Source organism: Drosophila yakuba, unplaced genomic scaffold (assembly GCF_016746365.2).
Source record: "Drosophila yakuba strain Tai18E2 unplaced genomic scaffold, Prin_Dyak_Tai18E2_2.1 Segkk5_quiver_pilon_scaf, whole genome shotgun sequence".
Classification (NCBI taxonomy): Eukaryota; Metazoa; Arthropoda; class Insecta; order Diptera; family Drosophilidae; genus Drosophila; species Drosophila yakuba.
Genome location: NW_025048824.1, coordinates 795,722 through 808,192, shown reverse-complemented (window position 1 = coordinate 808,192; position 12,471 = coordinate 795,722). Strand labels below are relative to the sequence as shown.

The 12,471-nt window shown below is 43.7% G+C and overlaps 2 protein-coding genes across 2 annotated transcripts; both read left to right on the top strand.

Moving 5' to 3' along the window:
• The first annotated feature begins 4,658 nt into the window (after positions 1 to 4,658).
• On the top strand, positions 4,659 to 6,439 carry LOC120322339. Its single transcript, XM_039377388.1, has 2 exons — positions 4,659 to 4,870; positions 4,926 to 6,439. Exon 2 carries the CDS (start codon positions 5,085 to 5,087, stop codon positions 6,360 to 6,362), a length of 1,278 nt encoding a protein of 425 aa, XP_039233322.1. The 5' UTR covers positions 4,659 to 4,870; positions 4,926 to 5,084; the 3' UTR covers positions 6,363 to 6,439.
• LOC26535677 lies at positions 6,367 to 11,159 on the top strand. The gene is made up of 2 exons (XM_039377386.1): positions 6,367 to 11,065; positions 11,121 to 11,159. Exon 1 carries the CDS (start codon positions 6,615 to 6,617, stop codon positions 10,887 to 10,889), a length of 4,275 nt encoding a protein of 1,424 aa, XP_039233320.1. The 5' UTR covers positions 6,367 to 6,614; the 3' UTR covers positions 10,890 to 11,065; positions 11,121 to 11,159.
• The last annotated feature ends 1,312 nt before the right edge of the window (positions 11,160 to 12,471 follow it).

The following is a 12,471-nucleotide window of genomic DNA, read 5'->3' as shown; positions in this document are numbered from 1 at the left end:
GGCCAAAATAATAATTGGAATTCAAATAACAATTCTAAGGTACAACCCCCACCAGAACCAATGGAAGTCGAAAGTTTCATAAAGTATCAAAATAGTCCGAATAATAATTACTATCGTCCGAGTAATAATTACAATAGGGGGTATAATAATAACAGACAGAATTATAATAATTTTGCACAAAGATATAATTATAATCATAACCAAGCTCAAAAAATTGAACCACAAATCCCATTAAAAAGGGAAGCAACTGGGACAGTAAGTCAACCAGCCCAGAAAGGTATGAGAATAAATAACATTGATGAGGATCATTTTTTAAATCAAGGTCCTACAGAGGAATGCCTCATATAACAAGAATAGACAGAAATACAAAAAAACAACTAAAAATATTAATTGACACAGGAGCCTCTTCTTGCTATATCAAAAAAGGAATTTATAAAAATAAAAAAGAATTACCAATTTACAAGAGAGTATCAACAGTTCATGGATACTCAATTATAAAATATTACCATATACTAACAATATTTGAAGCGAAACATATATTTTATGAAATAGAAGGTTTGGAATCCGACTTATTAATTGGGTACAATCTATTAAGGAAAATTGGAGCTAAAATAGATGTAGAAAAAGGTATTCTTGAATATAATGGAAACAAGAGAGAACGCTATAGTCGAGTTCCCCGACTATCTGATACCCGTTACTCAGCTAGTGTAAGTGCGGAGGACAGTTTTTGGCGGTTTGTGGGCGTTAGAGTGGGCGTGGCCAAAAGTTTTTTGGCGAATATATAGAAATTTACAAGACTAATACAAAAATGAAAAAATATCAAAACATTTTTCAAAAATGTGGGCGTGGCAGCTTTGGGCGGTTTGTGGGCGTTAGAGTGGGCGTGGCAAAAAGTTTTTTTGCAAATCGATAGAAATTTTCAAGACCAATACAAAAATGAAAAAATATTAAAACATTTTTCAAAAGTGTGGGCGTGGCAGTTTTGGGCGGTTTGTGGGCGTTAGAGTGGGCGTGGCAAAAAGATTTTTTTGCATATCGATAGAAATTTACAAGACCAATACAAAAATGTAAAAATATTAAAACATTTTTCAAAAGTGTGGGCGTCGCAGTTTTGGGCGGTTTGTGGGCGTTAGAGTGGGCGTGGCAGCATGATTCGACAAACTTGCGCTGCGTCTATGTCCCTGGAGTCTGTATGCCTAATCTCAACTTTCTAGCTTTTGTAGTTCCTGAGATCTCGACGTTCATACGGACAGACAGACGGACAGACGGACGGACAGACGGACATGGCCAAATCGACTTGGCTATTGATCCTGATCAAGAATATATATACTTTATATGGTCGGAAACGCTTCCTTCTGCCTGTTACATACTTTTCAACGAATCTAGTATACCCTTTTACTCTACGAGTAACGGGTATAAAAAGGAAAAACTAGAATGTTATGACAATGAAGAGAAAAACGATTTGTGTTTAATTGGAGAAAATAATACTCTTCCATTAAAAGAATATATTATAAAGAAATACTTTTGCAATCAAATAGAATATAAAACTGAATCAGTTATTGCAGAAGGAAGTAGTTATAGCTGGAGATCTTATAATCTCGAGCACGCAGACGATGTTAATTCCGTCAAATTACAATTGAAAAGTTTGGGACCAAAAAATCCTGAACATGCCGACGATGTTAATTCCGTCAAATTACAATTGAAAAGTTTGGGATCAAAAAATCCTGAACAAGCCGACGATGTTAATTCCGTCAAATTACAATTGAAAAGTTTTGGATTAAAAAATCCTGAACACGCCGACGATGTTATTTCCGTCAAATTACAATCAAAAAGCTTAGGATCAAAAAATCCTGATCACTCCGACGTTGAATTATCCGTCAACAATAAAACTAATAGTTTGGGATCCACAAATCCTGAACACGCCGTCGTTGAATTTTCCGACAAAGAAAAAATTCATAATCTAATAATAAATTCAAATCAACTGAAAAATTTCGAAAACAAAATTATGAATAAAATTGAAAAGGAGCATTCTAAAATAAATATGCAAATCCCTTTTCGAACCGATATTCGAGGAGAAATAAATACTGTCAATGACAGGCCAATTTATAGCAAACAATATCCTTATGCTATGTCAGTCTCAGATTTCGTTAATAATGAAATCGATAGAATGTTAAAAGAACAAATAATAAGACCTAGTAGAAGCCCCTATAATTCACCAGTCTTAGTAGTACCCAAAAAAGGTCAAAACGAAGATGGAACTCTAAAACACCGACTAGTTATCGACTATAAAAAATTAAACGAAAGCACAATACCGGACAGATACCCGATGCAAGACCCGTCTGTAATACTATCTAACTTAGGAAAGTCAAAATATTTCTCAACAATTGATTTGGAATCAGGATTCCACCAAATTTTAATGAAAGAGTCAGATATTGAAAAAACAGCCTTTTTATTAATAACGGGAAATTTGAATTCTTACGTATGCCATTTGGGTTAACAAACGCCCCCAGAATATTTCAAAGAGCAATGGACGATATATTAAGAGAACAAGGAAAAACTTGTCATGTTTATATGGATGACATAATAATCTATTCAAATACAATTGAACAACATTATACTGATCTAATTCAAATAATTAATATTTTACAACAAGCTAATATGAAAATTTCTCTTGAAAAATCGAAATTCTTTAAATTAGAAACAGCATTTCTTGGTTATATCGTTTCTCACAATGTAATTAAAACGGATCCTGAAAAAATTTCTACAATTATAAAGTATCCGATTCCAAAAAACATTAGAGAACTTCGAAGTTTCCTGGGACTCACTGGATATTACCGAAAATTTGTCCGAAACTATTCAAAAATTGCCAAGCCCTTAACCAAATACTTAGGAGGAGATAATGGTAAAATTTTAGAAGAATGTCTACAAAAATTACAATACAGTTAGATGATCCAGCTGTAAAAGCTTTAACGAACTAAAAGATAATTTAATAGCACAAGTGGAATTAGTCCAACCAGATTACAACAAAAAATTCACTTTGACAACAGACGCATCAGATGTAGCTATCGGAGCGGTATTATCACAGGATAGTAAACCAATTACTTTCATATCCAAAACTTTAAATAAAACCGAACAACTTTACGCTACTAATAAAAAAGAATTGTTAGCCATAGTTTGGGCTCTTAAAAATCTCAGAAATTATTTATATGGAGTAATCGGTATAGAAATACAAACAGACCATCAATCTTTATCATTTACAATCTCGGATAAAAACCCGAACATAGAAATGAAAAGATGGTATTCTTTTATAGAAAGTTTCACCCCAAAAATAATATATAAGCCCGGAACAACAAATGTCGTCGCTGACGCATTATCTCGAATAAAATTAAATAACCTTACAGACAGCGATATAGAACAATCAAGCTCAGATCAAAATACACAGCATTCTGCCGAAAGTAGTTTTGAAAATGTAATACAAGAGACCCGTAAACCGTTAAATCAGTTTCAACAACAACTGTTATTAACAACGGGAAGGTATACAATACATGAGTCATTGAAAGTTTTTGACAAGACACGACATATAATCGAATATGATACGCCAGAAAATTTAATAACAATATTAAGGGAATATCTACCACCAAACATAACGGTAGGAATTCATTGCACCTTAGAAGATCTTTATCATATTCAATTACCTTTAAAAAATAACTTTACTAACAAATTTCTTTTTACTAAAATATTTCTACAAGACGTGGAAAAAAATGAAGATAGGGCGATTATAATAGAAGAAACACATTGTCGAGCTCATAGAGGACTAGACGAAAACTACAAACAAATCAATAGATTATATTATTGGCCAAATTTACTTACCAAACTAAGGGAATACATAAAAAATTGTACAATTTGCAACGAAAATAAATATAACAGGCATCCAATTAAAATTCCTATTGGGGAAGCTCCTATCCCAACTAAAGAAGGAGAAAATTTACACATCGATATTTATTACGCGCAGAATCTCATTTTCTTAACTTGTATTGACACATATTCAAAATTCCTAGTAGGAAAAGAAATTCAAAATAAACTAAACATCGAGAATAAAGTAATGGAATTACTTCAACAATTTCCACACGCCAAAGTAATTATGACCGATAATGAACCGAGCTTTACCTCTGCTCAATTTAAATCCTTTGCACAAAGATGTGGTTTAACTCTACATTTCGCAGACCCCAGACATAGTACCTCGAACGGACAAATTGAAAGGGCACATTCGACATTAACAGAATTAGCTCGTTGCATAAAAGAAGAATTTAATCTCATTGACTATTCTGAAATAATTATTAGAGCCGCAAAAGAATTCAATCAGAGTATTCATTCTACAACAAACCAAAAACCTTTTGATATTCTCTATAATAAAATTGAACACAAAAACATTCCAAACATTCTGAAGAACACTCAGGAAAAAATGTTAGAAACACATAATGAAGGCCGTAAAGAAAAAGAATATCACGTAGGACAGGTTGTTTATGAAAAGAAACATGGGGAAAGAAATAAGCTAAAAACAAGATATAAAAAACAGATTGTTAAGGAAAACCTACCTAATAAAATAGTAATCAATAGTAGAAACAGAACTATTCACAAAGACAATATTAAGTTTTAACAAATATTATATTTCTTTTTGTCGCGGAACGGTTTAGGGCTATCGATAGTTAGTCAAGTTGCATTTTAGAGCCGCCAGAACTTAGAGATATTTGTGTCAGGAATCTCGTGAATGTGTAATTCGGGCACACTAAATCATGTAAAGTTATGCTTAATTTTGGCGGATAGTATTACTACGATTTGAGCATCACACTGAGTGGGAAGGGAAACTGCGGTATGTAAGATAAAGACTGTATTGCAGGTTAAGTTAACCATTGTATATCCCACAGAATAAAACATAAGACCCAAATACTCTGTTTGTTATCGAACACGAGGTGTTTTCTTGGGCGTTAAGTTGCAATGCACCCCGTGATAGTTCGAGCGTCGTCATTTTCTTTTATTCGCACTCTGCATTCGCAAGGTGCATTGGATTTGCACTCTGCGAGAAGATGCCAATGAAGCATTCGCCCCGGCGGAGCCCCAGACTGGATGTCGGGGGTGCTCCCGCAACTGCGACCACCACGGCCACAGCAACTGGCAAGCCGGCCAGCTCTGCGAGTGTGGCTGGTGATCGGCAGCGGCCACAGACTCCGAAGGAAAGTGGAGTAGCCGCCAGTGAAGCGGCAAGTAACCTGCAGCCCGCAGCTACGGGGCAGCTTACGGACTCCACGACTGTACAAGTGGCGGCCCTCATGGAAAGGATCGCACATCTAGAGTCGGAGCTGGTGAAGGCAAGGGCAAATGAAGGGCATGCAGAGGCCGCCAGGGATCCCGTTGGAGTCGGGGCACGCGGCGTTGGAGTGAGCGGTACGGCGAATACACCGCCATGTTTGAGTGAAACGGTGCCATGTCTGAGAGCAGCACCACGGCAGGGCTCGAGTGAGAGCCTGCCCAGGCAGATTATGAGTGACAATCTGCAACCGGAGCTTGGAGTGACGCCATCTTTGGATGCGCAGTTGCCGGCACAATTGAGTGCAAGTTTGCCGCCACAATTGAGTGGAAATTTGGCGCCGACGCTTGGCGGCCATTGGGCAAACGGGCAACCTGTCACACGGAGTTGTACAACAACAACAGTGAGCTATTCTCCGCCATTTTGTGTTACCGCCACGGCGCAGCCTGAACGAGGTTATGTTCACCCGCCACGGGAGCCAACACACAATTTGGAGGTATCAACGCCATCGCCCCTATCATATGGAATGGCGGCGACGAGCATACCTGGATGGACGCCACGCAGACTGCCTGATCTTCCCGAGTTTGAGGGTCAGCCAGAGGAATGGCCAATATTCTTGTGCGCGTTCACGGAGACAACGGCAGCTTACCAGTGTACAGATTTGGAGAATAACCAGAGGCTAGTGAAAGCCCTGAAGGGTGAAGCCCGAGCAGCTGTGAAGTCGCTGCTCATCCACCCCAGCAATGTGCAAGCTGTTATGGAGCAGCTACGATTCCGGTATGGACGTCCGGAGCTTTTGATCCGTAGCCAACTGGAGAGCGTGCGCGATGTGCAGCCAATACAGGAGGCCAACATCGCAAGGATCGTGCCGTTCGCCACAAGGGTGAGCAACCTGGCAGCGTTCCTGCAGTCAACCACGACCGGCAGCCAGCACTTAGGGAATCCAACCCTAATGGAGGAGCTGATCGCCAAGTTGCCTGTGAGCAAGAGGTTGGACTGGGCGAAGCACGCGGCTACGATACAGCCATATCCGACAGTGGTGCATCTAAGCGAGTGACTTCATGAATTCGCTAAATTGGTGTGCACTGTCACGGACGTCGGAATCAAGGAGCACCCGAGACGAAGGGTATTGCACGCGAATAGTGTTCGCGAGGAGGAGCGGTATGCAGACCGCCCCAGATGTTGCCCCTTGTGTGAGGGACAACACAGCATCAAGGACTGCAAGGAATTCAACCGAGCTTCTACAACGAGGCGGATCGAGTCCGCGAAGAGGTTGAGGTTATGTTTTTCGTGTCTGGAGTATGGACATATGGCCCGGTTCTGCACGAAGGATCGAGGATGCAACGTCTACGGATGCCGGATGAGGCATCATTACCTACTCAATGACCCAGCTGGACATCCCAGACGACCGCCAGTCGCAGATGGAGGCCGCAGGAGGGATCAGCGGAGCAGTCAAGACCGGCAGCTGTACAGAGACAGCGGCCGACGGATACGAATGCCACAGTCAGTGGATTCCAACGAGAAGAGCCTGCCTACGTCAGCTGCAGTTATAGACGCGGGACGTAAGGAGGATGAGAGGCGATCGACATGCGACCGCCAGGAATTATCGCACCGGAACTTGAGTTGTGTCGATTCGGATGGAGGTCACCTGCTGTTCCGGATTTTGCCCGTGACGTTGTACGGGGAGAATACGCAGGTCGACACCTACGCACTGCTGGATGAAGGTTCGTCCGTCACGCTCATTGACGACGAGCTCATCCGCAGCCTGAACCTGAGAGGCGAGAGTCGACAACTAAATGTGCAATGGTTCGGCGGAAAATCCGTCAAAGAGCACACAAGGATGGTTAGCCTGCAGATCAGCGCAGCGGGCAAGCCGAAGCGCCATGCGCTGAAGAATGTGTACGGAGTAGCAAACCTGAGTCTCCCGATGCAGAGCTTGCGTCGAGAGGATGTGAAGGCAGCGGGCGCGAGTGTGCGTCTGCCTGTAAAGCCGTACAACAATGCGGCGCCAAGGATCCTAATTGGATTGGATCATGCGCACCTAGGAATACCCTTCAGAACCAGGAGCTATGGATCTGGAGGGCCATACGCAGCAGCCACGCCACTTGGGTGGGTGGTATATGGACCGGTGAAAGGAAAGGCAAGTTCACCGCTTCAGAGATCGTGCCTCCTAGCCGTGCCACAGGATAATCTTCTGGAGAAGATGGTCAGCGATTACTTCGAGATCGAGAGCTTCGGAGTGAAGCCGGCACAGCCAGTCGCAGCTGGCGGAGTGGAGCTGGCGCCGTCAGTCGCAGATGACGGCAACGCACGGGCCCTGAGTATCCTGGAGGAGACGACTAAGCGAGTAGGCCGACGATACGAGACTGGGCTGCTATGGAGAGACGACGAGGTGAGACTGCCAGAGAGCTACAGTATGGCACTCAACAGACTTGTCAACATTGAGCGGAAAATGAAGCGCGATGTGGACTTCGCGCGGGCCTACAAAGGAATTATGGACGATTACGTCAAGAAGGGTTACGCACGACGACTGGAGCCCCAGGAAGTCCAGAGGTCCCAGGAAGGCAAGGTATGGTACCTGCCGCACTTCGGAGTAGAGAACCCGAACAAGCCTGGAAAAATCCGGCTGGTCTTCGACGCGGCTGCCAAGGTGAACGGAGTGTCCCTGAACTCAGCGCTGATGAAAGGCCCACAGCGCTACAAACCCCTCCCAGCGGTGCTCTTCCATTTCCGGGAAGGAGCAGTTGGGGTTTGTGCCGACATCAAGGAGATGTTTCATCAGGTATTGATGCAGCCAAAGGACAGATGTGCCCAGAGGTTCCTATGGAGGAACGGAGAAGATCGTCGGGAGCCCGACATATACGAGATGCAGGTGATGACGTTTGGAGCGGCCTGCTCACCATGCTCGGCGGATTATGTGAAGACCGTGAATGCTTCGCAGTATAGCAGCACGGATCCGCGAGCAGTCCTGGCGATCAACGAGTATCACTACGTGGATGACTACGTCGACAGTTTCCCCAGTGAAGAAGAAGCTATCGCCGTCTCGTCACGGGTGAGAGATATACATGCAGAAGCTGGGTTTAATTTGTGTCGATTTACTTCCAGTTCGGCAAGTGTGGTCAGAGCGTTGAACCCACTTGAATCCATCGCTAGCGTTAGATGGACCGAAGCTGAGGAGAAGGTACTAGGAATGTACTGGCAGCCAGCTACAGATGACTTCAAGTTCGGCGTCAAATACCATCGAGTCCCAAGAAGTGTGATGACAGGAGAACGCGTCCCCACGAAGAGGGAGTTCCTGAGCCTGGTCATGTCCACGTTCGACCCGATTGGGTTTTTGAGCTGCTACATGGTGACCGCTAAAGTACTAATGCGAGAGATTTGGCGGAGAGGAGTCGGCTGGGACGAGCCGCTACCAGACACGTTGGCCGCAGCCTTTGAGAGCTGGCGGCAAGGGATGAAGAAGATCGAAGAATTCCGATGTCCACGCTACTATTTCGGCGATGGACGAGTGCGGACACTACAGCTGCATATCTTCGTGGATTCAAGCCAGTCGGCGTTCGCAGCAGCGGCCTATTGGCGGGCCACATACGCAAGCGGAGATGTGCAGGCGCATTTCATATGTTCGAAGACGAAGTGCGCTCCGATGAGGACTATGTCAATCCCGCGACTGGAACTTCAAGCAGCAGTATTAGGAACGAGACTGATGGACACCGTCAAGCAAGAGCACGGTGTGGCGATCAGCAGCTGCGTACTATGGACGGATTCTAAGACTGTGCTGCACTGGATAAGCAGCACCCACCGGAGATACAAGCAATTCGTCGGAAACCGGGTGGCAGAGATCTTAGAATCCACGGAGGCGTCCCAATGGAGATGGATTCCGTCTGCCGAAAACGTGGCAGATGACGCGACAAGGCCGCGCGAGTGCGTGGACCTGTCCATTGGATCGCGGTGGCTGAGTGGTCCACCATTCTTACGAGGATCAGAAGAAAGCTGGCCGAGATCGCGCGAGGACTGGTATCCCCCGACGCCAGATGAAGAGGAGATGAAATGTGAGTTTGCCCTAGTCATGGCGAACTTTATATCGTTACAGAGATTTTCAAGTTACAACCGATTGGTGAGGAGCACCGCATGGGTGCTCAGATTTATTCGACGATGTCGTGGACTACGTAGCGTTCGAGAGGACCACGGACTGACGTCGATGGAGTGCGCTGAGGCAGAGCGCACACTGATAAGGCAATCACAGCGAGAAGCGTTTGCCGTGGACAGCCATGGAAAGGCCGCCAAGGGCAGCCGACTGTATGGGTTGTCACCGTACTTCGACAAGGACGGAGTGATGAGAGCCAGCGGAAGGATCGACGACGCGGCGTGTGTGCCATACAGCGCGCGACGGCCGATCATACTGTCTCACGAAGAGGCACTGGCGGAGATGATCGTGCAGCATCACCACGAGAAGATGTGCCACCAAAACGTGGAGGCAACTATTGGAGCGATCCGGCAGAAGTTCTGGATTACGAACTTACGGAGGCTGCTACGGAAGGTGATGAGCAACTGCAATGTATGCAAGCTGCGGAAGGCGCGGCCTACGCAGCCAGAGATGGGTCCCCTGCCAGAGGACCGGCTGGAAGCCAACGGATGGCCATTTAAGTATACCGGCCTGGACTATTTTGGACCGCTATTTGTGACTGTTGGACGTCACACAGAGAAAAGGTGGGTGGCATTGTTTACGTGTCTAACCACAAGGGCTATCCACTTGGAGATGGCCCACGATTTGTCTACAGATTCCTGTATAATCGCCATGAGGAACTTCATGAGCCGCCGTGGACCGGTGGTCAGGATAAGGAGCGACAACGGGAAGAACTTCGTTGGAGCCGACAGAGAGGCCAGGAAGTTCAGCGAAGTGTTTGAGCCTGCAAAGATCCAGGGCGAGCTGTCGTCCAAAGGAATCGAATGGATCTTCAATTGCCCGGCGAACCCAGCTGAGGGAGGCGCCTGGGAAAGGATGGTGCAGTGCGTGAAGAAGGTGCTGGCGCACACAATGAAGGAGCTCGCGCCCAAGGAGCACGTACTGGAGAACCTGTTGATTGAGGCGGAGAGTATAGTGAACTCTCGTCCGCTCACTCATCTACCAGTGACGGTGGACCAGGAGGCTCCACTGACACCCAACGATCTGCTGAAAGGAGTACCCGATGTTCCGGATCTTCCCAAGGATAATGGACAGGAGTCCAACGGATGCGCTACCAGGAAGCAGTGGCGCATAGCGAGAATGATGCGGGATCGATTCTGGAAGAGATGGGTGCATGAGTACCTGCCAACGCTTGTGCGCAGGGAGAGATGGTGCAAGCATGTCGAGCCCATTCGTCGAGGAGACCTGGTGTTCATATGTGATCCGGCCATACCACGAAGAGAGTGGAAGCGAGGCGTCGTGGAAGAGGTGTTCACCGGAAGAGATGGAATCCCTCGTCGAGCGGCGGTGCGGACTAACGATCGAGCCAAGACGATGATGCGTCCCGCTTCGAGGCTAGCTGTCCTGGACGTGGTGAAGGCGAGTGCTTCACGGGGGTGGGGATGTCGCGGAACGGTTTAGGGCTATCGATAGTTAGTCAAGTTGCATTTTAGAGCCGCCAGAACTTAGAGATATTTGTGTCAGGAATCTCGTGAATGTGTAATTCGGGCACACTAAATCATGTAAAGTTATGCTTAATTTTGGCGGATAGTATTACTACGATTTGAGCATCACACTGAGTGGGAAGGGAAACTGCGGTATGTAAGATAAAGACTGTATTGCAGGTTAAGTTAACCATTGTATATCCCACAGAATAAAACATAAGACCCAAATACTCTGTTTGTTATCGAACACGAGGTGTTTTCTTGGGCGTTAAGTTGCAATGCACCCCGTGATAGTTCGAGCGTCGTCACTTTTAAATTTACAGACAATGCATTTCTTGTTACTTCTAATACCATTCGTAATGATAGCCACTTCAGAAATAATTGATTACTCCAATCACGAATTTTTCCTGTTCAAAGACAAAAAGGATGTTCTTACTTACGAATCCTATAGCGATTTATTCCACGTAACCAATTTAAGTTCTTATAAAGAAATAATCAATGTCGAAACAGAAAACATAAAGAGAGACACTAACAAAAGATCACAATGGGAAATCACATACGACTTAGAAGTTATCGAACTAATTTTATCACAGTTAACATCATCTAGATCCAAAAGGGGAATTAATGAATTAGGCACCGTGTGGAAGTGGTTAGCTGGAACTCCGGATCATGACGACTTCGTCAAAATTCAAAATACAATCAATGACTTAATAGAAAATAATAACAAACAATTTATTATCAATTCCAAATTGTTTAAAGAAATAGAATCTCTTTCTGATGATTTTAAACATGTATTTATGGACCAAGATTTACCATTAAGAAAACATCGCCTAAAACTTTTAACATTTGACTTGCAAAATTTAATCGATACTATCACATTAGCTAAAATTGATGTCTTTAATACCAAAATTTTAAACCATGAAGATATAAAAGAAATATTAAGTCACGAATTAAGACCAGTAATCATTGCAGACCTAATGGATATCTCTGTGTTCAAAATCGTATTACATAAAGAACTCTTAATAATTTATGTAAAATACCCTATAGTTTATAACAGATGCGAAATATACTATGCTAGAGCGATTTCAAAAGGCGATGGAAAACTAGTAATAAGCAATCAAGTCGCAAAATGCGACAATACATATTATGAAATGTCTACATTTAAGACCGAACTTTTTAACAATTACTGTACTATAAGTAAGGAAAAAACTTGTTTTACCAAATTATTAAATGGAGAAAAATCCACTTGTAAGAAAATAAGGGAAAAAAATAAGGAAATAGATATCATCCCAGATGGTGCCATTTTTATAAATGGTTACAATATTGTTAACAACTCCCACTTAAATGGGTCATTTCTAATAACATTTAACGGAACAACCACAATAAACAACATTTCATATACCAATTTAGAAAGTAAAATTCTTGAATACATAACCACAAACCATTTTACAGATTATGAAATATCCGATTACATATTGTCCAATAACTCGGAACTCTCTCTAGATAATATAAACATTTTAAATCCCTTCATTAAAATAAGTAATACCAAGATATCACTT